General features: G+C 52.3%; 1 protein-coding gene across 4 annotated transcripts; it reads left to right on the top strand.

Annotated features, from left to right (window-relative positions):
• Window positions 1–1,004: 1,004 nt before the first annotated feature.
• On the top strand, window positions 1,005–23,651 carry CD40LG (CD40 ligand). Of its 4 annotated transcripts, none has more exons than XM_087749048.1 (9): window positions 1,005–1,137; window positions 2,947–3,910; window positions 4,010–4,143; window positions 12,557–17,097; window positions 18,941–19,078; window positions 20,328–20,373; window positions 20,676–20,732; window positions 21,021–21,083; window positions 23,094–23,651. In XM_087749048.1, the coding sequence occupies exons 4-9, from the start codon at window positions 16,720–16,722 to the stop codon at window positions 23,462–23,464; spliced, it is 1,053 nt and encodes a 350-aa protein (XP_087605174.1). In that variant the 5' UTR covers window positions 1,005–1,137; window positions 2,947–3,910; window positions 4,010–4,143; window positions 12,557–16,719; the 3' UTR covers window positions 23,465–23,651. The 4 variants fall into 4 exon arrangements, with proteins under 4 accessions (XP_087605174.1, XP_087605175.1, XP_009463560.2 ...); XM_087749050.1 differs by having other exon boundaries at window positions 1,073–1,137; window positions 3,236–3,910; XM_087749049.1 differs by lacking the exon at window positions 4,010–4,143.
• The last annotated feature ends 3,013 nt before the right edge of the window (window positions 23,652–26,664 follow it).

Genomic DNA, 26,664 nt, shown 5'->3' on the forward strand with positions numbered 1-26,664 from the left:
TGCCGGATAAATGATATTTAACAAAAGTCACCATGTGCAGCTCACCGGCATGAGGAACTTGGTGTGCAAGCTGGGTGCTGTGCTCAAATCACTCCAGAGAAAAACACAAGGGCTAATTAAAATTAATGGGCAATTAGGAAAGTCCTCCAGCTGGACTTTTTGATGCATAAAGAAGGGTTTTTTTAAGGTAGAATAAGTAGATTTTGAGGAAAATGTCCTGGCTTTAGTCAAGCTGTCACATAACTAAGACATTTGAGATGTGTGATACTATCACAGTTCCACCTACCACACGTTGTTTGTTGGTGCTGGATTTGTGCCATGTTTTAAGAAAAGATTGGCATCAAAAATACTCTTTTTCCCCTGCCTAAGGTTGCACCAATGACGGCTGATGGTAAGTGTGCAAAGAGCAGCCAGGCATTATTTTGCTCGTGAATCATAAAGGCACTTTGCTAGAACAACAGCATCAAGGACTGCACTGCGTTGCGGGTTTTCAGCTCCCGAGGCCGCTGCGTAGCATGAAGGTGAGTGATTTACCCCGAGTAGAAGGGCTGGGGCAGGAGGGGCAGGGGGTGTTTCCACTCAGCTCCATGCAGGATCTAAGCACCCTCTCGATGACCTCTACATTTGCCAACAGAGCGTGAAACGATTGCCCAATGCCTGCCCTGGGCGATTTGGACTGTTTTTCTGGGTTTGTCCAAACATGTAGGACCAGGATCACGGTTGCACTGTTTGTCCTGTTTCTTGCAAAAAAATATTATGGAGGATTCCATTTATTAGATGGATTTAAGGCGTAAAATCCATATGCATTATCTATAAGATCTCACATTGAACAAAGCTGGTCAGCATGGGACTAATGCCTGCCCATGCCCAGGCAGGGCCGGAGGATGAGCCGGGTCTGATGAGGAGGCTTCAGGTCTCTCGTTTAAATCACGCCGTTATGGACCTCTTGTCTTGCAGGAACACCCGTGGGACGGTGCGAAGATGGGGAAGATCAGGAGGCAAAGCCACGCTGGAGCTCCCAGCCACGGGCAGGCAGCGAGTGGAGGGATGCCCCACGCATCGTCATCCCGCAAGGCGTCCCTGTGCAGCGTCCTCCCAGCCCAGAAACCCACAGACTGTGGAGTGGTATCCCAAAAAGTAGGTTGTTTTTTAAATTGTTTTCCTTGCTTACACAGGAAAGCAGCCTGGAAATACTGGTGAGATATGGTTTGGAAGCAGCTCTGGCATCCTCCCGCAGGGTGCTGGTGCTGCCTGGTGCATGCTGCCAGGCTGGTCTTATTCTAGGCAGATTTCCCACACCGAGAGGCTGTAGGGCACAAAACAACTGTGTAACAGTGACTAATGAGGATTGCTGCCCGTCTCCACGCAGAAGCGCTTGAGAAGGGAGGGGGTTCAAGGAAATAAGAGCCTTCTCTATCGCTCCTCCTTGCCTGGGAAAAATGTTCTTTGTGGCTTTGCAAACTGGGGAGCACGGGAACCTCGAGCCAGGTTAATTCCCCTGCGCATATCCATCCCCCTCATCTCTCATGTACACAGCTGCAGCATGCACAGAAATTTGCTTTAATGCAGACTGAAAACCCAAGGATCTTCTGGCCTGATTCCGGCTTTTATGCTTACGAAGGCAGATACACCCGTCCTCGCATGCAGCGGTGCATCGGGAGTTTTAGCCGTGGCAGCCCTGCCCGCGCCTCCGACTTTGTTTATGTCAATAAGAGCAAGAATGTTGCACATCTCTCCAGGCGCAACCAAAGGAGAAAATTAGTGCATCTAGTCAATCTGGCTCGGTTTGAGCGGTTCTGGGATTGTGTTCTGAATCTTTTTTAGCAATCTTGAAAGGAGGGAGAGAAATCTGTAATTAAATCAATACATATGTAAACGAGCATCTGCCACAGAACCAGTTTAACTTCTTTGTGTTAAACATATATTTCTGTTGACGCGTTATTTGTGACATATTCTTTGTATATAAGGGTGTTATTAAATTGGATTTTGGCTTGATTTAAGCAATTAAATGAGTCAAATCATTCTATGCATTTGAAGGATTTTTTTAAACTGTTATGATGGCTCTTGATGTGTGCTCTTGAGACTGCCTCTCAGCTGACAGCTACTTTTATGATTTACGATTATTCAGAAGTAGGTTGGGGTAAATTGTGCAGCTGATAAACTGTCAGTGTTTGGGTTTTCACTGACCAAATGTGGTTAGATGTGAAACTAAGAGCCCTTCTCGCAAGGCTGCATTTGGATTTGGTTTGTTTCTGTACTTCTCTAAGAGCCCTTCTGAAACCTCAGCCAAAGCAACGGCTTCAGTAACTTCAGTCTAATTCTTCGGTGGCTCTAAACTCAAGTAGCTCTGTTTCAGTCATCTGGCATATAGTAAAAATACTGAGAGCCTGAAGTCTTTATGGCATGAAAGAAGTTACTGTTATTTTCCATGGAGGAAATGAGTTTGATCTTGCATTTCCTGAGCACTCAGTGCTGCCATTTACTCCCTGGATAAACATGATCCATTATTCTTTGTTTCTTTTCAGGGCCTGGTTCAGAGCTTAGACCTCCCTAAATCTCTTTAATATATATATATATATATATATATATATATATATATATACCTAGCTGTTCTCTTTGAAAAAAGGATCATATTGGTGATTTTGCTGTCTGTGATCACTCATTCTTCAGGGACACCCCACCGTGTGCAGGGCTTGTGCATTGGACTTGGTGCTGCTGGCGTGTGGGTGGCAGGGTCAGAGGATGAGCATCTCCTTCCTGAGGTGTATACTCGTTTCTTCCTAAACTGGGAAACCCAGCTGTGTCAGTATGGCTCAGTCAGGAAGGACACTTGGTCCGGCCTTGTTAAATGGATATTTTTGGCTGCAGCAGGTTTTCACCATGTGTGCATAGTCCCCTGTGTCTTTGGATTATACAAACGCTGCGTGTGTCTCTTCCCTTTTGCAGGTTGTTTCTTGTATCTCCTGCCTTGCATTGCTTCCACCGCTGCAGCAGCAGGAGAGTGGGAGCGGTCCAAACAGCAAGGGCCACCTCTGGCTGCTTTTGCATATTATAGCACTTGATTATTGGTGCTATTAGTGGTACTTTGCATGCCTGAGGATAGGCGATGTGTTTGCACCTATGCAATTAAGTTTGCCACACAGTTGTGGATGGATTCATGGTGCTGCCAGTGATTGCGATGGATATGCGGTACAGCTCCTGGGTGATGCACATCATGTCATGATGCTAATTCCAGGAGACTCCATCAGGACAAAGATAACCTGCTGTGTAGATGCCCAGAACGAAAAGATGCTCACTGATCCCAAAGGCTTTAACATTTATCACGCTCTGCTGCTGCTGCAGTCTCTGAACATTACGTTTGCTGTACAGACAGCAAGACACAAGAATAAGAAATGGATTGAAACAAGAAGATATTTGGAAAAGCCATCTGCAGTGCCCAGTGGAAGAGGGATAATGCAAAGCTCGTACACGCTTCAGACGCAGTGCTTTGCATATGCCTTAGTCCTCAAAAGGAGGCAGCAACAGACTGCATGCAAGACAGCTCTTCTTCCAAAGGTCCCGGCTCCCACGGCTACTGCTGCTTCCCGGGGAGCCTCGCTGTGTCTCAGAGCTGCCGTCAAACAACGCAGTGTGGGAAGCAAACTTCCCGCCAGGTTTAGCTTGAAGAAGTGTGTGAAATGAGTGAATTCCCACTGCTAAGGAAATGAAAACTGTAGAGCAGCTCCGGAAGGATCAGACAGGCGGGTGAAACAAGGGAGAACAAGTGTTTCTGTTGCAGCGTGTAACCAAACCATGGTGCTCCCAGCTCGGGGATGCCGCGGGGGACAGCAGTACGCTGTCTCTCCAAATGCAGCTCCCTGGATGCAACCCCCAGTTTAGGAAGTTACAAACAAACTTCGATTGCCACAAGGTGAGTCCTTAATTTCCTTGATTATCAGCTACTTTTGGAGGTGGGCACTGGATCTTTGATCTTAATGTAGGATGGCTTTTACGCCTGGTGTCTCCTCAGCTCCGGCTGGGCTGGGATTGTAACCCAGCCCTCAATCCTTGTGATGATGTGTGCCGAGCGTCACGCAACCCCATCCCGCATCCTCCAACACCAAGCATGAACCAAAACTGCCCATCAATGTGCTGCCAATCCAGGTGAGACTTTCTGCCCTGCCACTGCTAGACCTTGTAGGGACACAGCAATTCAGGAGTCACTTCTGCTGAGTGCTTCCTTTGCCTTAACCATGTCCCAGAGCTGCTGAGCGCTGGGGCTTGGTGTTCACCGAGGCTGTGCGCTGGGCTGATGTATGAAACGCTCAAGGGCTCTTCATTAATTTTGTATGTTAATATCCCCAGGACAGCTATGTAATTTCAAGAGTGTTTCATTTCCCATGCAGGGCTCTGGCCTTTTTCCTACCTGAGGCATAATTTTATGAATGCCTCGCTGGTGCCTTGCCACCCAGCAGGAGCCACCACGTTGCAAAGGATTGTAGCGGCAGCAGTTAGGGAAGAAATTTCCTCCTTCTTCTGGGAAGGAGGAGAAAGTTGTCCCATCCCACGAACACCGGTTATCTGCAGGCTGAGAGGAGGACATGGGAGCAGAGGCTGCAGATGCTCCATGATCCTGCAGGCCATGTTGCTGCTCCTGTGCCATGCAAAGAGGGATGAGCACGTTCTCACCTGTGCAAAGGGGTTGTAAATTGTTCTTCGCCTTGAGTTCTTATACACAGCTGGAGAGGGATCTCTCAGGGGTTTTGGAACTCTGCTCAGAGGAAGGAATTGGTCACTGCAGAGTAATTTGGCCTTATCCCTCTTCTGACCTGGAAAAGTGTCCCTGCATCAAGGTGGGCACCATGTCCAGAGCTGTCATGGCTCCACAATGTGTGCACCCGGTGGGGTTTCAGCTTGCACACCTCAGTGTACACACAGCCTTGGCCTTGACCATCCCTTACGGGTAGAGATGGTTTCAGCTCCAGGTCCCATGGCATGGCTGAGACAGCTCACATGTCAGTGTGTCCAGGTGGGCTCCCACACTCCGTTCTTCAGAGATAGTATTGCAACTTGCTTCTTACCTTGACTTTGCTTCAGTGGGGTTTTTAATAACAGCAGCTAGTTATTTTAGGAGGTTTGTAGAAGAAGGAACATCACATAGGCGTTGTGGTGGTGGCTGTGGTTACCCGCCTTCTCCTCTGATGGATACCATGTGTGATAGCGCCTTTGGCTGTGACCAAAGAGAACCTGGAGAACCTGGTCTGGATTTCAGTGGCAACACTGTTTGGCAGCTCCTGAAATGGGCTAAAAGGACATAGTTGGGTCTAAGAGATGCCCATTGTCTACTCTTAATCAGATATGACCTTTCCATATGGTTCTTTGCAAGCACCGTGAACCTCCAGCTCCGTCCTCCTGGGAGATGCCTGTCCATCCTTGCCATGCAGGGAGGAAAACTTGCTTTACATCTTCTCCCTATGAGCTCAGGTGTGTGAGGGAAGGTGATATGAGAGCTCTGGGTTTGTACCGAAATGCTTGCAGGATTATTCGAAGACGGGGCTCATTCTTAGAGACCTGAATCATGTGCTTCTACCCTCTAGGACAATCTCAGTGGTTTTTCTGGCAACAGCAGACCAAGAGGTCATTTCTACCACTAAACTTTTCTGAGGCTGTTTTCAGCAGCAGCCGGTGCTCGGAAAATGGTCCTGGTAAACATTAGAAGAAGATTGTGTAATTGCCTGGTTTTGTGGTTCGTTATAGTTTTGCATGGGTGGGCACAGCGGTGTGAATCTACTTTCAGTTCCATTGATGTTCTTGCCTCGCAAAACTAAAGAAAAAAACCTGAGTCCCCTTTTCAAAGATCCTGACGACCGCCCCAGAGGCTGCACGCTCTATTATTTCACGCACTGCAAGAGGGAATCAGGGGAAATTCGCCTTCCTGCACCAAATCCAGGCTGTCGCTTAGAAACTGTCTCTGTATCATGTGACACTGCCACAGACCTTCACGGTCCAGGGGGCCGGTTAGTTGAGATGGGAGGGAGTGTGTTTGTGGCAGTACTGAGACTCAGTATTGCACTACGTAATTACTAGCTGTAGTGATTCAGCTCAGTTCTTTGAGAATTAGGGTGAATTCACTGGTCGGGAAGCCAGGAAGAGCAGTGATGCTCCTCAGGAACTGCATTCCAGAGTGGGAAGTGAATGGGGCTGTGGGAGGCCTGGGACCTTGTGGTAGGTTGACCTTGGCTGGCTGCCATATGCCCACCCAGCCGCTCTCTTACTCCCCCTTCTCAACAAGACAGGGGGAGAAAATAAAATGAAAAAGCTCATGGGTCGAGATAAGGACGGGCAGATCACTCACCAGTTACCACCACAGGCAAAACAGACTCACCTTGGGGAAAAAAGGGATCTGCTAATCCTCCAGCCTCACCTCGAGATACAATCCACTTTGAAATAATATTGCTCTGAAGATTAGAGCTGGCATAGTGATTTTTTTCTATATCCACAGAATATATTTGGCTGTTTCCATCTCTGGATCTTTACTCTTCCCAGCAACAGAGATGCCTCATTTCACCAGTGGTGAAACTGAGATCAGTTGACTTATCTAAAGTATCATAAGCAACCGGACACAGGCAGCAAGAGAAAGGCAGTGTCCTGCCTTCCCCATCTCGCCTCCTCTATGCCCAGGTGGCGAAGGCCAACAGGAGCCACATCCCAGCTGGCTCCTGGCCTGTGGCGGGGTGTGGGGAGGCTGATGCTGGGGGAACTGGCTTGGATGTGCTCTGGGTTTGCTTTCCTTTCTCTCAAACCACTTAGCCCTGTTTCCAGTATGTTTCCCCCAACTTACTGTTACCGGGCTGACAACACTCAATACTTACGTGGGTAGACTTTCTTGTGGCTCAGCAAAATGGTGATAATTTCTTGACAGCCACACGTTCTTCTTCCCCTCCCTGAACACTGGGGGGAAACAGGCCTTTTTCTGTCCTTATAGTTAGTGCCATTTCGGTGTTTTCTTTGAACAGGGTGTTTGGGGTTTTTCTTTCACTGTGTTTCGGAGCAAGTGGCCATTTCAGCGTGCAAGCCTCCCCGATTGCATCACGTCTGCGTGATAGTTCCCTCCAGGTGTGCAGGGGTTTTCTAGGCCAAAGGTTTGCCACTTTAAAATGAATGTTGCTTTTCTGCTAAAAGGGAACTACAACTTCTGGGTTTTGGTGACTCACTGAGGCAGGAGAGAAGTGTGTCCCTCAGCCTGGGCTTATGAGGAGCTGCTCTGGAAAGAAAAGGGTGTACCCTGAGCAGTGTTTGGGTGTCCCCAAGCCAACTTTCATCAGCTGATGAGGTGGGGATATGCTGCCTGGGACTCTGACTGAGCCTGGGCATCAGCAGGAGAGCTGAAATCCTATGACTCTGCAATTTGATGTTGAGATCTGACCCCTGAACCCATAACCAGCACCCACCCAAGGCATGTAGCTCTGGGTCCGATTTATTATGCGTGAGACATGTTTGGAGGAGTCTTTTCCAGATGAAGCTTGTTCTTCTGCTGTGACTTGATCCTGGGGGACCTGCACGTGGATAATCATCTTAATTTTAGTTTTTTAGGCCCATCCCCTCCTAAATCAGAGTGCTCGAACACGCCACCTTTTCCTGTAGCTCTACAGGAACTTTGTCCACACCTTATGGGAAACCTCTGGGAAGGATGAAGATAGCTGACACACTCAGCATGCTTCCCGGTAGGTTTTCCAGCTGCCAGCCCCTCACAGCCCGAGCGTGGGGAGCCAGGAGCCGGATCAGAGCTCCCACATCACGAAGCAGCCATGCAAGAGAGGCTGGGGCCGGGTGTGGGGCTCCCAGCATGGCAGCCGCTCTGCGGGAGCCATCTGGGTGTGCGCCTGGCCCCTGTGGTAAATGTGAGATGAGCTGAGGTCTCTCAGCCCTCTGCAAACAGGCTGCAGGCTGCAAGCTCTGAGAAGCACCGTGCATCTGCCGGTAAGAGTGACTTGTACTAGAAACTACAGTGGATTTGCTCCCAGCGTCAGTGGGACGCAGGGGCTGGGGCTGCAGCATCTTCTGCCGTTGCGTTCCTGGAAGGATGGGAGATGCCCTGCTTGCGTGTTGGGGCTGTAATTCACCCAGGCTGGAGCCACTTCTTGGAAATGCCTCTCCTCTGGGCTGAAAAGGGCAGAGGGGAATGCTGAAGCTGGCCTATCCAATGCCATACCATCACCAGGCGCTATGCGTGGCCACATCTATTGACCTCATTACTCATTTTCAAGTGTGCAGCATCCTTTGCAGAAAGGATGCTCAGCAGGGTGTTTGGAGACCTGTATCTCTCTGGGAAGTGACCAAAAAAAAGTCAAAGTAGGTCTTCCTGGTGACAAGTGTGTCTGGCTGTGATGGAAATGGTGTGCCAGTGGGCAGGAGAGCTCAAGCTGCAACATGGCCTTTCGCCACTGTGTACCTGTGTTGAAAAGGAAATACCTCCCTTGGGAAAATAAAGTATTGGTAGCACAGCTCGTCTACACAAAGATCATGGGTTTAGCTCTGCCATGGAAGTCTCCATCCTCCATCTGGTCCCCAGAGCACTGCAGGGAGAGGCAGTCCCCGGCCTCTGAGATGTGAGCCTGACATTTGTCATCGCGCTGCCACCATTTTCCTCTGCAGAAGCCCCCTCGAGCCTGCTGGGACCACTGGTGTGGAGGCGGGAGACTGGGGCCGAGGCCATGGTGCTCCCAGCAGCACGGTACGCTGGCCCACCAGCCACCTCTGGCTGTAGGTAGACCTCTGTAGAGGTCCTGCCCATGCCGTCTGCGCTGGGACCCTGCTGCGGAGGAAAGCAAAAGAGAAAATGAATTCCTGGTGTGTTTAAACCCTCCCACTTATCACAGAGCTGACTCTGCACTGCTTCGGCATGAACTTAGTAAGGTGCAAGCTGGGGCTGGGGCGCCGGTGATATCCTTGTCCTGGTGGCCGGGTGTCTCCCCTGATCTCTGCAGCTAAAGCTCCTTTGCTTTGCAGCACTGGAAAGAGGGAGCAGCCTCAGTGGCCAGGATTTAGTCCAGGAGGTACCTTCCTATGCTGGCAGGATGGTTTCCATAGCACCAGGGATGTCTGTCTTCTGTTTCCACTTCTGCATGTGTTGTTTCCTTTTAATTTTAGTAGTGAGGTGATGCTGAGCTCATCTTGCTGCTCAGGTTTCTGTGCACAGGCGGTAGCTCCTACACCCCTGCCCGGGTGTTGTCCATGCCACTGTGGCGGTCGGTGAAACCAGCCAAGTGGGGTCAGAGCTCAGCCCAGACCCAGGCTTTGCACCGCCTTTGGTCACGGCGTCGGGGCTGCCAGGCTGGCTTGGGGCTGTCACTTGCTCTTCCCCACCGTGGCTGCCAGCACTTCAGCTGAGCACACACTAAGCCAGACCTGGGCTCTGTGCTGGCCCTGCTCCCATGGACTGCGGGGAAAGCGGAGGTGGCCAGACCTCAAGGAGACACACGCTGGCCACGGGGGCTGCTTCCTCAGCCATGCAAAGGAAAACCTGTGGCTGAAGTCTGTTCAGACAGAGAAATTCCTGAAACATCAGTGCTTTATGGAAGTTGCTCTCTTCTTTAAGCAGGTCTTGTCCCTGGCCTAAGCACTAAGAACATTATTAAGTCAGCAGCAGCTTTGCAGCTTTAGTTTGCTTTTCTCCCTGCAAAGCCCTTTGCCCTGCAGCCTGAGGTCTACCCTGAGCCGTGCCCACGTCCCCGGGGCGCAGGGCAGGCCAAGCTGCATGTGTGCTTGGCTGCAGGGCTCCTCAGGTATCGCCTGCGGCATCACGTCCCAGCACGGAAGCCCTTCATTTTTAGCAACAACTTTCCAGATGGCTGTGTGTGGCAGGGATGGAGGGATGGACGGGGCAGGGAAGGGATCCAGAGAAGTCAGTAGATGGCAGAGTTGTTTTAGCATCTGCTCTCTGCCATGTCTCTTGCAGGCTCACAGGGATTTTATGATGGATTTGTTATCAAGATGATGCCCCAAAGCTCGGGCCATTGCAATCTGGCCTAGGAGCAAGCTGGGGCTGGGGCTGCTGCAAACCAGCTGGTCGGGGCAAGCATTCACACCATCATGCTGCAGCAGCAGCAGGGCTGGCACCGCGCAGGGAGAGGGCTCCTCACGCCGCCTACGTGCCTGGCTCAGAGCATCACGGCTTACGGCGCCGAGACGAAAGGGCTGTGGGTTACCATTGCACTATCTATTGCATGCCATTGAAGGCGACGCTGCTCTGCCTTTGCATCGCTTTGCAAGAGATTCAGGATTGGTTTTGCTGCCTCCGACCGTGTGTGCATCGTCTTGGTTGGGCTCTCAGACCGAGCGTTACTAGAGAGTGTGGCTGCCTGTGGATTTCCACCCAAGCACAGATCCCTTCTGCTCCCAGGTGCTGCCTTCTCCATGGGGATGGCTAGTCCCAGGCAGGGGCTGAGGATTTTCTCCCCAGAGCCCTCAGGTCAGAGCCGTGCTCCTTGTGTGCTCCTCGCCCCTTTGGCTGCTCACCCTTCTGATCTCCTGCCATCGCCAGCAGCATCACTCTCTCTTGCTCACCTTGGGGCTGTTCATGATCCCAAGGGGATCCCAGTGATCCTGAAGGATGAGCACAGCCTCCCCGGGGACTCAAAGGTCAACAGAGGGAGAGGGGAGAAATGACCATGAAGGCTGAAAGGGGATGCAGTGAAGAGCCACAGAGGTGATTCTCATAGTGGTGAAAAAAGCCCTATGATGAGAGCCTTACGGAGGTTGATGTGTGTAAAGTTTTGAAAAAGATGAGTAATTTGCATTAATATTGCCTTGGCAGAGGGGTTGTGGTTTAATGCGGGAGAGAAAGGCAGAAGATTAAATTAGTGGCTGCCAAATCAATCCTGGGAGATTGCCCATCTCTTGATAATTTCCAATCAGAATCCAGATGATTTGCTGCAAGATGTGTCTGTGCCACGCAGCCCTGGTGCTGGGCCAGGGCTCAGCAGGGCCAGCTTGAGTCCCTACAAGGCAGGGCCAGCCCCGGGCTCAGCCAGTGCGAGGTCTCACTGGAACCTCTGGCTGTGGAGGGAAAGGCTGTGCAGGACAGCAGCTGATCCGGGTTACATCTCACCTGCCTCCCATGACAGAATCCACCCAAAATCCCTGGGGTCCCATCCATCCCAGCACTGCACGTGGCATCGCCTTCTGAACTTTGGCCAAGAGCTGTGAAATCGTCCTTCGGGCACAATGCAAACCCTGACCTACGGGCATGTCCCACCCGCGTGGCTGGGGACCCTCACGGGGAGGTGGGAGCTGAGGGCTGGGTGGCTCTGCCACGACAAGGCTGGGTTTGGACCTGTGGAGCCCAGCAAGTGCTTGGGGCCGGCTGCAGCAGTGGCTGCCGGGGGCTCAGCCCCACAGGGTGGGAAGGAATGGCAGCATCTCCCTCTCCTCCCGAGGCTTTTGTTTTGCTTGTGAGTCCCACACGGATGCAGAAGATGCGGTCCCGGCTGCCTTTCGGTCCCGTCCCGATGGGGTGGGTGGGGGAGGAAAGGGCGATGCAAAGGCGATGCTGGGACCCTCCCCACCCACCCCATCGCACCCTGTCGTGGGAGGCAGCCGCTGGTGTTGGCAGTCCCACAGCCTCCTGCAGGTTTTGCTTTTCCCCGCTCCTACCCTCTCCTTTCGCAACATGAAAGAGCAGAGCCTTGCCGGGGCGTTTCGCTGCAGCTTTGATGGTCACAGGCCCCCACACCCTGTGCTGGGGAGAGCTGTTTTCAGCAGTCGGCCGAGTGCGGGGGGATGCATGGGATGCTCCCGCTCCCTTCCGCTGTGACTCAGGCAGCAGGGGCTTGTTTGGCAGGGCTGGGGCCATGGGGCTCCCCGCGCCAGGCTCTATTTTTAGGAAGCCGGGAGAAGTAGATGCAGCCGTCACAGCAAGAAGTTTCTAGTGCAATTTGTGGTTTCACAGCTTTGGTAAGGCCCAGCATCAGCAGTTTAGAGGCCAGGTGCTCTCCATGGCTCAGCACAGCAAGGCTGGCATCGCCACCCAGATGTGCAGCCCAGATGTGGCGTAAGAGCCACATGCCCTTTGGGGCCCTCCATCCTCTGTGGGGTCACTGGGGCTTGTTTCTCTGCCTTTCCCTGCTCTCCACCCACCTCAGTCCCCTTGGGAAAGGCCGTCTCAAGGCGGTTCAGCAGGGCAGGGAGGTGAGGAGGGATGGAGGGAAGGGGGCACAGGGGAGGATGGCCCTCAGAGCAGGGCAGCTCAAAGGGACAGCAGCACCCCAGTGCCATCCCCTGCAGCTCTTTCCCATTGCTCTTTGCTGCTCTGGAGGGTGGCAGAGAAGGGGCAGTTGTCCCCTCACATCTCTGGGGAAAATGAAGTGGAGATGGTGCTCTGCACCTGGCTCTGATCTACCTGCTGGGCAGTGGGAGCCTGGGAGAGCTCATGTTCACGTCTGCTGGAGCTTGGAACTTCTGCTGACCTCTGCATGGGTGTTTCCATGGCTGAGGGCCATGGCGAGCGATGGGGCTGCAGCCTGCCATTACCATCATAGTGGCTACAATCACCATCTTCTGCTCATTTCTTCCACAGGGAGACATGACCGTCACAAGTATTGACACCTTCGGCTATCCCTGAGGCTGCTTTTTGCTGCTCTGGGCTCCAAGAACTTTCTCTCATTCATACCAAGGTAAAAAATGAACAGAAACTGCAACGCAACTTTTCCTTCTCCGGATGCTGGTGATGTTTTCTGTGGTGTTCTGGCTATGTCGGTTCCCTCTTCCTCTTCGGTGACGGGGTTGTCCTGGAGACACGAGAGCTCAGAGGATGCAGGAGAAGGAAAAATCTAAACAAGTGACAAAGCAAATGGTGGAAAAGCTCAAATTTCCCTTCTGCCCGTGGCCTTGTGCTGAAGGGACTAATTTAGCTTTCTCTCATAGGTTCCCTTCTGTGTCCCTCCCACGGCATCGCAGGCAAACTCCTTTTGTGACTCAGAATAAAATCTTCTTTTTGAATGTATTGTCCTTAGTACTGCACAGCACCCAGCTATTGTTAATTGTCAAGAGCATGTGGGGTAAGGAGCACATTTTAAAAAGCTAGTCATGAAACCACAGTGGGCACCCAAAAAAAAAAAAAAAAATCACTCTCTTCTCATCAGCTTTCACCTTGCTGCCTTCAGAAATGCTCCCAGCCTTTGACAGATCACCGGGGCAGGCAACCGGATATTTTCTCGGTAAACAAAACTCTGAGCGCTGAGTACAAGTGGAGACAATTTGCTGATCAGCGGAAATACCACAACTAGGTCAATAGGAATGCAAGCGATGGATCACATTTTCCCATTGTCTCACCCGCGGGTTATCTGGCTGGAGGAACTGTGCCAGTTTGGGTTTGCAAGCGGATGGTTATGGTTGTGTTCAGAGGGTTTGGGGGGTGAAGGAAAACCCTGTTGGTTTCTTGGTGGTGGGCTCATCACCAGGTGAAGGTGTGACTTCACCTTCCCAGGGGTTATCCCATGCAGGCAGACTCTTTCCTCAGGTGTTGGGTCCTCTCTCAGTTGCCCATCGTCCCTCTGGACCATGCCCCTCTTTCCCCAAGGCTGTGTCCCCTCTCTGCTATGCTCCCACGTGTTCCTACAGCAGCCAAGTGGTCAAGGATGGGCAACCATGATGCTACCCAGCTCTGGCATGGGGTAATGAGGATTTTGAGTCTCTCTCCGCATCCCTACCATCCATGTGAAGCAGTGAGGCAGCAACAGAGCCTGTCCCCAGGGGCCACTGACACGGCACAGCTTGTGGCAGGTCTGTCCTCCCAGGCTGCCTGGCTCTGAACAGTAACAGTGATGGGACAGCCCAACGGGGCTCTACCTTCCCCAGAGCCTGGTCAGCGCCTTCTGGCAGAACTGGTGCTACCAGCATTGACTCTTGGCTTGAGCTGGAGCAGCTGCAGGAGCTGGTGGTGCGGGGTGGAGGAGGCAGCTCCCGAGGGCTTGCTGCCTGCCAGCCGGGGCAGCGAGAGGCTGGATTGCTGACGTGGAGCAATGGTTTCCTGAAAAGGAGCTGCCAGCCTGCCCTCCCCGCTGACGAACCTCTGCCAGGATCCCTGCTGTCATATTTTCCACCCAGTCTCTCCCGTCAGGGTGCTGGTGACTAGTGACTCTCAGTTTCCTGGTTTGTAGCACAAGCCGGCCAACGGTTTGCAGCACAAGCCGGCCAACCGTCGGTGATGGTTTGTGCTGGGTACCCAAAACCAGAGCCTTTCCCCATCCTCCTCACTCAACCTGGTAGCCCCTCCAAGGCTGCTGCCGGCTCTGGCCTCCCCAGCAAGGTGCATGCAATGGGGCTGGGGATGTGCTGGGGGTTTCCAGCATTACCTGCAGGTTCTTCTCATTTCAGTGAAACAGTGACAAGTGGCTATCCAGAAACGGCTTTGAAAAGGTTTTGTCTGCCGGGGACAGCCAGGGTTCAGGAATAGCTGTGCAAAACCTTGCTTGCTGCTCTCTGCAACGCTCATTGCTGTGGTTTCACACGTTATCGGCTGCCTCTCGGTCCCGACACTCAGGATTCGGGGAAAGTATTAAGTGACAACTTCTCATGTCGTTTTGTTTCTGATGTAGAGACTTCCCCCAAATGTAAGTGTTAAATTCAGAGAAAACTCTGAAGAGCCCTGGAAAATGCCGCTGAGTGCCATGGGGCTGAGGCACGGGACGAGGACTTTGGGGAGTGGGCACTGCTCCTCGCCGTGGCCTTGTGGCCTTCGGTTGTGTGGGGTGGCCTTGGGGGTGTCCACCATGAAATGGCTTTTTGCCTGTGGCAAGCTCGCTGTGACCGGGACAGTGTGTAGGAGCTTGGTGTCAGACCAGAACCCTGTGAGGAGGCCAGGGCTGGCCTTTCCAAAGATAATGCCAATTTTAAGATTAAAAAAAGAATAAAACCAGTGGCTTGGCAGTACCCCCAGGCTGTGTGTGGGCTTGGTCCCACACACAGCAGGGCTGCAAGCCCAAGGGACTGGGTTCAAAGCCCTGCTGATGCCAAGGGGACCCCCTTTTGCCACCCCACTTGGTGCCTCCCCAGCACTGTTTGGGCCACCCCACTCCTGCCAGGAGGATGCTCCTGGGGGGGCTGGGGCGCCCTAGTGAGCTGGGGAGCGAGACAGCCCTTGGATGGTGAGGGTGCTGGGCAGCCCTCGGGGCACGGGCACCCAGGGGCAGGGACACCAGGGGCTACTCGCTCCTCTAGAGGGCAAAAGTGACACGGTGGGGCTGGCCCCGGAGCTGGCAGCCCCATCCCAAAGCTCCCCTTGTTGCAGAGGGGACAGTCCTGGGACGGTGAGGGGTTACACAGCTCCAAAGCACCAGCCAGGACCTCAACCCCGGGCTGCCCTCTGCTCAGCCACTGAATTGCTGCCCACGAAGACCCTGGTGCCATCCCACAGTTGTGATTTGGATGCTATATTTAGGAACACGGTGACTTGCCAAGGTCAAACGCCGTCTTGGTTGCAGAGATGTTTGTGCTTTGTTACCAGCTTTTGCATTTGCAGCTCAAAGTGCTCTAACCACACAGGACAGGATGCGAGAGAGTGGGTAGATAGCAAAAGCAAACGCTGGACTCCATCCTGCAACGCTCTGAGCAGCCCCGACAAGGCGCTGTGTACCCTCCTCATCTGGGCCTGCTGGAGATCAGTGCCCTGCTCAGCACCCCACTGCTTCTAGCAGGATCCGACCCTTTACTTGTTGCATGCGCATCTGATAAGAGCATTGCCTTTAGCATGCTACTTTCAAAACAACTTTATATGATGGCTTGATGACTGCCTTCAAACCAGTGCCCCAGCCCTCCTCGCAGTACAGCCTCGCAGCCCTCCTCCTCTGTGCCCCAACAGAAACCCAGATTTATCCTCTTTACGTGGAGAAAAGGAGATCTGTCCCTTGTAAGCACTGAGGACCTCTCTGCATTTACCCTAAGTTATTGTATCAGTGGTGCATGGCTGCACAAGTGTTGGATCCCTGAAGAGCTCTGAGTCAGGGCAGGGAAGGCTCAGGGGCAGGACCTCAGCAGAATCTGCTGCTGGCTCAAGAGACATCGGGACACGGAGGAGACACGGGTTGTCCAAAGTTGCATGGAGGTGATGCAGGAGTTCTCAGCATCCCCAACAGCCTTTTTCATGCTCAGATATATAGATGTACATAACATGGCTAAGTGGGGACAGGGTCTGAGCACGCTTGTTCCCTTGGGTGCAGGGTGAGCACCTCAGTGGGGTACCAACAAAGCTGCTTAAAACTTGTGTCTCCAAACTGATGGCCAAGCACCAAGACCCGAAATCCTGCTGTCTGTTGAGGTTCATGAAAGCTGTGCCTGCGCTGGGGTCCCAGTGCCTGTCGAGGTGGTCATAAGGATCATCCAGCCTACCCAGGCAGAGACTTCACCCATGGGGAGCACAAGGGAAGGCCAGAAACCAGCACAACCCACCTGCCTCAGCCAAGCATCTTAACTGCAAAATCATCCTTCTCATGAAGGAAACAGAGGGCAAAAATCCTTTCTTCTCCTTTTGAGAAACAACCGACTTCCTGAGTGCTTCCTGGGCCCTGGAAGCTGCAGTTCAGCAGCTCTGCCCATGGATTCACTGTCTTCATTTCTTTGAAGATGACTTGCCATGAAACTTTCATCCACATCAGGAAAAAATCACTGGGGCATAGTCCGGAGTGTTTCGAGGGTAAATATGAATATATGGAATAAGAACCTCTCTCTGCTTCTGGTAGAACGATGATAGGAAAAAGCATGGAAGTGCACCAGAGAAGAAAGTCTAAGCAACCTTTTTTTGTTGTGGGACACAGTAGTGAACAAACCTACCCACTACGAAGAGTTTTTTCCAGGAAGTGTAGGTTGCTGCAACCTGTATCCCTTGAGCAACGGGTGCTCACACAACAGTTCTCATGCTACTTGCAAGCAGCGCATTTGAAGGAGCCCCAGCAACCTGCACGGAGGATGAACGAACCCTACAGCCCTGCGACACCCCGACCCATCAGCAGCACCTCACCCAGCACCATGAAAATGTTCATGGGCTTCCTCGCTGTATTTATTGTAGCACAGACTATTGGGACCGTACTCTTCTGTTTGTATCTTCACATGAAGATGGATAAGGTAAGTGTAAAAATAAGGTTGTCTCTGCTGGATTGCTAACGCGATTTGCCTTCAGCCGTGGCGAGATGTGCTCACCAAGAGGATGAACATGGTAGAAGATGATGCTGACCACTGAATGGATGCCGGAGTGGCATTTATTACACCTGTGTTCTCCTTTCTGCTTTAATTTACCACTAAAATGTACGCTGTGGAAGAGATCTGTTTCCTTCATTAACAAAATGAGAATGGATCAGTCAAGAAGAGCCATTAATAACTAACCTGGCAGCCGATGGCCAGTCCGGGGAGAGGAGAGTGTGGCTTCAACACACAAGTGGCTACTTTAGGCTCGCTGGTGGTTTTTTTGGTGCCATAGCACGTGGCAGCACTGCGACACTAATTGCGAGGATGAGGGGTCCAGAAATGAAAGTTGTTTTGGTGTTTGCATGTATTAATTTTACCAAGATTTCACTTCAGATACTGTATTTCTGTTTAGGGAAGAAAAGAGTGGATCTTCGTACTTTGTCTTTTTTTGAAGAGACACAGTATCAGTGATCCTGTCCCATACTTGGGATAATATTTACCAAAAAATTAAAAATTGAAAAGCTGTTTTTGAGGTTGTCATGACTGCAGCCACACTGCACGATGCTTAAAATAATCGATCTAAAGCTACTTTCCTCCAAACCAGAAAAGATTACCAGCTAAAGAAATGTCTAAAACCCAGAATGAGTTCTCCTTACCAGATACAATGATAAGATCGTCATTACTGATTTTTAAATGTATTGTCTCAACTTAAATTGACACTTAAGTGGGTGACTTCTGATCTTCAAGGGTGGAGAGCAATCCTGAGCTAGAGGAGCTTAAAAGTCAGGGGGATGGAAGGGGACTTTGCTGCATGGAGGTTGCAGCCTGGGGTGAAGGGGTGATACAGGGTCCCCGGCGGAGCGAAATGTGACTGCGCGGGGCCATGGCGGAGGATCAGAGGCAGCCAAAATGCAGTCACGGGTGGCAGGAGGATTTCAGTTGCCTTCAGAGCTCGTGGCAGAGCTTCAAACCTGACCCTCCGCATCCCAGCGCTGCCTGCACTGAGCGCTCTGCCAGGCTGTGTGTCCTCATGTCTGTCTGCACTTCTCTTTACTGTTTAGTTGAATGTTAGGTTTTTATAAAAAACAGGTGTAATCTTAAAAATCAGTTTGTTTATATATATATATATATATATATACATATGTATATATTTTTATTCTTTTTTTGGCTTTGATTTTTTTTTTTAATCTAATTTTCTTAATCTTAATATCTTGGCAAAATTCAGCCCCAACCCACAAGTTGTTTTGGTCTCTTGGCAGCTCTTTTAGTCAATAAGCTAGCCGAAAAAAATAAAAAGCCACCCCGCATGGGCAGGGCAGTGCGGGGCTGAGCGAGCATCCCAGGTGCCTGCCGGGGCCACTGGGGCAGCAGCAGTGAGTCCCGAGCCACTCACTGAGATTTCTGTGCTGCTCTCTGTGAATGCAGGTGGGTGGATATTTGCCACCTGCCTTTTGGAGTGGGAAATTTAAATTCATTATCAAGGTGATAGAAAATAGGAAGGGCTCCTGAGCAATCCTCCTCTCATCGAGCATTGCCAACCAGGGTCAGCCTTCGTGAGTGCAATTCACGGCGGATTTGGGTGCAGATGTTGTGCTGAGCAGCTGGTGGGAGTGGTTGGTACCCGCAGTGTGTCTGCCTGGCTTATCCCGATGCTGAACAACCAACACTGAGCTTTCCAGGCTGCGATTTATCTCTAGCAGGAATACAGCGTGGCTCTGCTGCTGGCCGCTGCAGCTTTCGCAGTAGCATCTCACTCACCCTCTCTTTTCTCTCCCATTGGCAGATGGAAGAGGTGTTGAGCTTAAATGAAGATTACATCTTCCTGAGGAAAGTACAGAAATGTCAGACAGCAGAAGGTCAGAAGTCGACATTATTGGACTGTGAAAAGATTTTAAAGGGCTTCCAGGACCTCCAGTGCAAGGTACACTGCTGTTAGGTGGATAAAGACTCCGCTGAAGGTGCAGGGGGGGCTCCCAGGCACACACACAGCTTCATCCCAAGCTTTTTTTTAAAACCATGGGTGCCCTTTACCTTGGGGCTGCATAGCACATGCCCTTTTTTACAGTATATTATTTTTACACTATATTTTTACACTATATTGCTATCATTGAAAAATCTCATCTATTTTTTTCTCAAAACGATCTTGGTCAGAGCACGTCCAGCTGCAGCACGCCAAGGGATGCTCGGGGCTTGCGGTGGGAGGGATGGAGCTGCAGCCACCCTGGCTCTGCGCTCTGATCCCAGTCTGAAAAACGTTGATTTTCTGCTGTCTGGCACCTTGCTCCGATCCTGTGCCGCGGGGCTGTGAGGATGCTTGCAGCCACCTGCCACTGGGAGCACTTTTACACCCACTTTGCCCAGGTGTTGATGACGGTGCAAGGCTTGGGGCAGGCAGCACGGCTCCCGGCAGCCGGCGAGGAAGAGGAAGATGCTGTGCAAATGCCACCCCATGGGCTCAGGGATGGCACCTCCAGCCGGGGCAGCGGCTCCTCGTGTCTGGGCGCGAAAGAGCCACCCTGCACTGTGATGTCCTCCCGGAGTGGCTGAGGGCTGCCCTGCCAGCGACGAGGTGCTCTCAGCCTGCTCAGCCCTTGAATTCGCTGTTTAGGAGGGGCTGTGCTGGCCAGAGCAGGCAGGAGAGGGACATTTCTTCCTCGTTGTCAGTGCTCAATGACAGCAAATGCCTCAGCTAAACCTTCAGGTTTGCATCAGTACCCAACAGAAAGTTGTGTCTGAGATGGGACCTGCTCTGCAGTCCTGAAAACCCCCTCTTGTAGGGGCAGGGATGTGCCTGGCTTCCTGGGCAGCACCTACAGCATGGCTCTCCGACATGGTTTTAAATGAAAAGGAGATGGGTTTTTTTATTTGTTTCTTTTTTTTCAGATAAACTTTCCCCATCACATCATTTTAATTGCATAAAACCTAAGATCATAACCCCTACAAACCCCATGCTGCAAACAGCCGGTCAGCCCATGGCCGTATGCGACACTGGGGAAGGTGCTGGAAGGGCTCTGCCATTGCGGCTACCCTCTGCCAAGAGCTGGCAGGGCTGTGAGGGCCAAACAGCGCCAACCCACACGATGGCCAGAGCATCCTTTACACAGAGGCTTTCAAAATCATTGGTTTGTACATCTTTAAAAAAAATACATATATTTTTGCTGTTGTTTCAGGACGGGGGAGCCAGTAAAGGGCAGCCCAAGTTTGAAATGCAGAGAGGTGAGTATGCTGGTGCCACCAGCGCACCCATCGCTTGCTGGGGGCAGGAGTAGCTTGGCTGGGGAAGGGGTTTCTTTCACCCTGCAAGAGCCCACCGGTGCCCCAGGGCACGGCACGGAGTCAGGGGCCAGGGTCGGGGTTTGGAGCATCCCCATGGGGGTAGGACTGTGTACGGCATGGGGCTGGCAGAGGCGGGCACTGGGCATGGCTGTCTTACCAGGGCAGGCGGCTCTGAGTGCCACGTTGCCTGAAGTCGATGAAAATGAACCCCAAATTAAATCTGTGGCCTTTTCACATTGCAGGCCATGAGCACCATGAGCATCCCCATTTGATGCACAAGAACGAGACATCCGTGGCAGGTAAGGGGCGGCCACATTCAGGTCCTGTTCCCATGGTGGGCAAGGTGGCATGGTCTCCTTGGCAGGCTTTATCCCTCAGGGGCTCCACCTCAAAGTGTTGTTGCTGAGTAGAGGCCAGATCCTTCCCAAGTCAAAGCTGGGGACTTTGGAGACTGCCTCTGAACTGGATTTGTCCCATAGAGAAATACCAAGGGTGGGAGGTGCCGTGGTCCCTGCAGAGGAGCTGTGCTGCCCAGGGGGGACAGCAGGTGCCCAGGCATTGATAACACCGACCTTTCCGAATTGCAGCAGAGAAGAGGCGGCCGATCGCAGCCCACCTGGCAGGTCAGAAGAACAGCAAGGCAGTCTCAGGTAAGACAGACCTGCTCGACACTCCCTTGGCCAGGGAGCCAGCGGGGAACGGCAGCATGCATCTCCTGGCCGGACCCTGCAATCCTGCTGTGTAAGGGCAGGGACTGGGACAATCCAACTCCAGCATGAGAGCGTGTCCCCGGAGCACAGCGAACCTCCCCGTGGTCACCTCACCACGTGCACCTGTGCCACACGGAGTTCGCGCATCCCATGCTGGCTGTCCTCAGTAGCGTTATATATGCCTTCCTAGAAATACACCACAATGGCTTAATCTTTACAGTGTTTTTCATGAGGGGAAAACTATTTGTATATAAAGAAACCAACCTCTTGCTTCTCTTTTGGACTCAAAACACAATACTTTTGCTCTCCTGGCCATGTCCTGCTGGGGTGGCTGTCGCAGGAGGGCTCTGCTGGCATATTGTATCTGCTGATCTAACGATCTGCTCAGCTGTAGTGGTCCTGGTAGTGATATGGGCTGGCTGGTGACTTTACAGTTGCTACATGGATAGCTCCAAACTGATTTAGGCAAGCTGCACTTGTTCACAGCCATGGCCGTGTTAGGTTTGAGAAATGCAAGGGAGTCCATTCGCGTTCGTGCCTGCCTCTGCACAGACTGTGGTTGCTCTCGCAGCTCCATCCCCCAGCATAGTCTTAGCTAAGGGACATCCTGCAAGAGCAAGGATTACCGAAGCAAGTAAGAGCTTGCAAGGTCAGTCCCGCAACCTGGCAAGGATTTCGCAACTGAGCACGTTTGATTTAATTCAGGAGTAACTGCCAGTAATCGGTAACTGCTCTTTCCGTCTCTGACGCAGCATTTCACCCAGAGCTTAGTCTACCTGTGGAAAGCTTAGTGTTAGATAAGATCAAAGAAGCAAGAAGCTCACTGCATTTTAAAATTCCCTGCTTAAGCATTTGTTGAGCCTATAGAGCAGGTTGAAATTGCCCAGAGAGCAACAGCTGCCTGGAGCTCGGCTCTGCAGTCGGGCACAGAGGAAACATCCCCGTGGGATGCACGGGCATGGACCACGGGCTGCGTGGCTCCCCCAGGATCACCCGTGCCACCCCTCTGTGGGGGCTGGGACTCGGCTGGGACAGTCGAACCCATTAATCCCCACGGAGCTGGGTTGCTCACCCCTGATGCTTTCGCAAGTGTCTCTGTAGGCTGGGGAAGGTGGAGGTCCAAAATCCCTCTTGGAGGTCCAAAATCCCTCCCAGAGGTTGTAGCTGAGCTCAGCCCCTATGGCCATGGTTTTCTGGTCTCTGTATTGACTTATCTGCAGCAACTTCAGCAGGAGCGCATGTTCATGAGCTACTCGGATGACACAGATAGTGCCCCAACAGCCATGCCAGTAGCAGGTCTACGTGGGCAGTGGTCCTTCTGGTGGGCGGCAGCACTTGCCATGTAAAACCCTTCCAGCTCTGCACCCTGCCAGGGACCAAAACTCCGGGACAATTATTTTTGTGCTTCCTTGGTGAAGTCTCACCTTCTCCAGAGGCCAAGTGGAGGAGGGACTTTGGAGGAAAGGCAGCACCCAGTTTGGAAGAACTATGTGCCCTGGGATGGGCGCCTCTGAAGACAAGAGCTGCAGTGTGTTTTGGCAGCGCTCTAAGGGCTTGGAGGCTGTGCCACTGAAAGCCATGGAGATAGCAACCCTACAGCGGCAGACATGAGGGGTGTTTGGCCCATGGTGGCAACTGTGTGCAATCCTCCACCCTAAGCATTTCCACTTGGTTGGATGAAGGGAGAAAAATGCTCCTCTGCTTGCATAATTGATTCAATGGTGTCAAGGCCAGTGACCAGAAACATGGGTTAAACATGTCCTGGCCTCGGGGAAGAGGACCCTGCTCCCCTGGGCTGGGGATGGTGTCCTGGGGTGGGCAGGACCCACTCCTGCACCCCGCAGCATACAGAGGCTGTGTTGCCAAATATCTGTGGGGCATCCCCCCAATATCAGCCTGCCAAACTGAATGTCTCCTTCTCCCAGCTCATCTGCTGTGCTTTCCCTACAGTGCTAGAGTGGAAGACGACGATGTATGGCCCCATGAACAACAACTCGATATCCTACCAGGATGGGAAACTGAAGGTGAAGGAAGCAGGGCTCTACTACATCTACTCTCAAGTCAGCTTCTGCACCAAGGCAGCGACTTCGGCACCCTTCACCCTCTATATTTATTTGTATCTCCCCATGGAAGAGGACCGGCTCTTGCTGAAGGGACTAGACACACATAGCACCTCCACGTCTCTCTGCGATCTCCAGTCCATCCGGGAGGGAGGTGTCTTCAAGCTCCGGGAAGGCGACATGGTCTTTGTCAACGTGACAGACTCAACGCGAGTGAACTACAGCCACGGCAGCACCTACTTTGGCATCTTCAAGCTGTAGTGAGGAGGGAGCTGCCCCGAGCTGGGGGTCCAGCCCAACTTTGTTGAGCAAAGTGGCTTTCCCTGTTTCCCGTATTTATGTTCCTCTGTCTCTTTGGTTTTCTTGTTTCTTAATTTGTATATTTTGTTATTTATTAATGAGGGCCAAGGGGCCCTGAGAACACAAATTGAACAAAGTTTGAAGCTGTTGTTGTATGCACTTTGATTTTTTTCTATTGCTGGTGGTGTGTGTCTGGGTCCACCATGCCCCGCGCGCCTGGCAGGGTGGATGTCCCCGTTATGTCACAAGAGCTTTATTTAGCAAACTCTACCATCATCGTTTCTTTCCTAACAACGTAGGATGGCTCAGGGCGCTCCAGCCAAGCTAGGTTCATACATATCTCCCGTACCAATCTGCTTACAGAACATCAACGGAAAAACATTAAAAGGCTTAGGAACGTCTCCTCTAAAGGAATCAATCAGCCAAGCGCTGTCCTTACGTGCTAGCTGCTGGTGATGCATCGTTGCCACCCTAACTGTCTGCTTTATTGTGAGAACCCCCTTTTTTCCACCCATGCCTATCTATGAAACTCAACCAGCCTTCTTGCTTAGGGTGACGCTGCCTTGGCCAGGTTCACGCTTGGTGACAATCACCCCACATCAGAGGGGCGATCGGTGGCCAAGGGGGGACTGCTGATTTCAAGCCAGAGTGCAGGTAAGGCACCAGTGGTGCTCCTCTCTTGGTGACCCGAATCTGCTCGCCAGACTGTCCTCCTTCCACCTCTGCAGGTAAAGGATCCTCTGCCTGTGGACCAGTTTACTCCTCTGTAGAAGGGGTGTTGGCCACCACCATCCAATCTGGACCTGCCTCCTCTCCTGAGACCCCTCCTACCCTAGGAGGAGGACCAGGAAAGCATGGGGGTGACAGAACCAACTGCTTCTTCCCAAGCACTCCAAGATGCATGTGCAGAGCATCTTCTGGCTGTCCTCAATGAGGACATGCCCACAGCAGCACTTTTCCTGGAGCTCCAGGAGAGCAGGACTGTGCAGATGGACAGGACCCCTCTCGGGCAGGGGGTACCTGGGTGACACTGCACACTGGGGTTTCCCCAGCCCCCTTCTCCAGCTTGGCCCAAGGGGAAGGTGAGCTGAGCAACAGCAGGGCACAAGGATGTTGATGCAGTATTTTTTAAAAGCATCTAAAGGTGCTAAAGGTGGCAAGCCTGGAGCAGCTGGTAATGCAGGTCACACTTGTTGGAGTGCAAAAGTTTGGAATACCCCTTGAAGCCAACAGATCTGCAAGGGGAAGAGCTTTCAGATTTGGGCAGTCCTTAGGGTTTGCTTGGCTGGAGCCTGCAGGTCTGGTCCTAACATGGTGCCTGAGTGCCACCACTGCCAGGACGGACAGAGAAGTCTTTGCACATCTCATTGCAGTGCTAGGTGCCCGGCATGCCCCCCTCCCAAAATCAGTAGAGGAGAGCTCTGAGCCAGTCTGGTTTTACTATAATTTAATATGTATTTGTTGGCTGTTCTCCAAAACTGCCTAATTTTGTCAGGGAATGGACCACTCTTGTCTGACACCATGTATAAAAATTATTTATTTAACTAAAACTATTTTATATGCATAAACAGAGAAGGACTGCATGCCAAGGGACTCTGCGTGGCCGTAGCTGTGTTTTGCAGCATATTTCGACGTTCATGGTTCCCCTTTCCCGAGTGTGGGGTTTCATCCACTGTCACCCTACAACTAATACAATTTATGGATTAAGAGATAGGGTGCTCTCTATGCTTTGAAGGCCACTCACCCTTCTCAACCTCAGGCTGTGATTTCCCAGGATCCTGCTTGGGGTCTGGGGACCGAGAGGGCAGTGGGGTGGCACTGCGTGGCACAGTGGGGACAGCCAGTCCCAAAAGCCTCTGGGGGCAGCCATCTCACCCCGCTCCTTGGGGCATGTTGGGGTGCCAGGGCCGGGCAGTGCTGGGGGCATTTTGGCTGGAAGAGGGAGCAGGGACCACCCTGCCCTGGGAAGGCAGCGAGGCATCAGCACAGCTGTGGAGCAGAGGGGTGAGAGCTAATTTAAGAGGACTTAGGACACCTGGCTGGAAGAGGTTTATTCCTGCCTGCCCTAAGGGCATGGAGCCTGCAGGGATGTCTCTGCTTTAGAGCTGGGGGACGAATGCTGCACAAGGTAGGATCCTGTGGCCACTGTGCGTGGGGTGGCAGGGGCCGAGTGGCCACCTCCTGCAGTGGTGTGGGTCCGACCACATCCCTGCTGCTGCTGAAATCCAGCCAGCCCCTGCGGGCTGGGCTCGTTGCGGCCGGAGAGCCCCAAACCTCCGCATGGAAGTGGAGGTGCCCAGCAGCGGTGGGAGTGTGGGTGGGAGCCACAGGAGAAACTGAAGACCGTGCCAACTGGCATGGTCTGAGAAAGGGGAAAAAGACGGCTGGGATGGAGTGGGTGGGGAGAGGGAGGGAGAGCTCAGGGGAGCATGTGCGTGGTTGCTCTCGGGTGCCCAAAACCTTGGGGAGCAGAAACGCTGTTAGCTGTGGATGAGGGAAAAACGTGATCCGTGCATGGCCCTGAACCCCCCTGCAGCCCCCCGGCTTTGGTGGCCAGGAGAACCTGCCAGAGAGTTTGGGCCAGGCTGCGATCCCCAGCCCAAATCACTGAGGGGGGATCTGGGAGCTGCAAATCACAAGGAGAAATAGATTTTTGTATATGGTTGTGAAAACAATTAAAAAGGGGAGAAGAAAACAAACAACAACCAAAAAGGCATAAAACAGCTCAATAAATTCTGCAGCAAGAGCAGCAGATGCCAACTGCCGCCTCCCCTGCCTGTGCTGCTGCCTTTCCCGGGGCTTTTGTTTCTTGCCTCTGTTTCTTCACTTGCCAAAAATAGCCTGTGGGATGCAGATGCGAGGTAGTGTGTGGGAGGGGAGGAGATGCGATTGCTACCATCCAGCTGTGGCCCTCTCCTGGGCGGCTTTGTTCTCCTCCCTGGCCCCTGCCCGGTGCCATGGCGGGCGCAGGTTTCCTCTCCCCGTGGAAAGTTTGAAGGTCATCAATACACTGATTTTTCCCTTGGTGTGGGGCCTCTCTGTCACTCCTGGCGCTGTGGATTTTATGGTGTCTGAACTGATTTTTTTTTTTTTTTTTAATTCTTTCTGAGTAAAGAAAGGAGAAGGGGATGCGAGGGTGATGAGTACATGGGGCACATCAG

The sequence above is a fragment of the Nipponia nippon genome, unplaced genomic scaffold (genome assembly GCF_047370975.1).
Source record: "Nipponia nippon isolate SJK-2023a ecotype South Korea unplaced genomic scaffold, ASM4737097v1 scaffold_12, whole genome shotgun sequence".
In the NCBI taxonomy this organism is placed as follows: Eukaryota; Metazoa; Chordata; class Aves; order Pelecaniformes; family Threskiornithidae; genus Nipponia; species Nipponia nippon.

Coding starts and splice junctions, on each gene's coding strand:
- CD40LG (XM_087749048.1), top strand. CDS start 16,720: ATGATAGGAAAAAGCATGGAAGTGCACCAGAGAAGAAAGTCTAAGCAA. Junction 19,079..20,327: donor TCCAGGACCTCCAGTGCAAG/GTACACTGCTGT, acceptor CTGTTGTTTCAG/GACGGGGGAGCCAGTAAAGG. Junction 20,733..21,020: donor GAACGAGACATCCGTGGCAG/GTAAGGGGCGGC, acceptor TCCGAATTGCAG/CAGAGAAGAGGCGGCCGATC.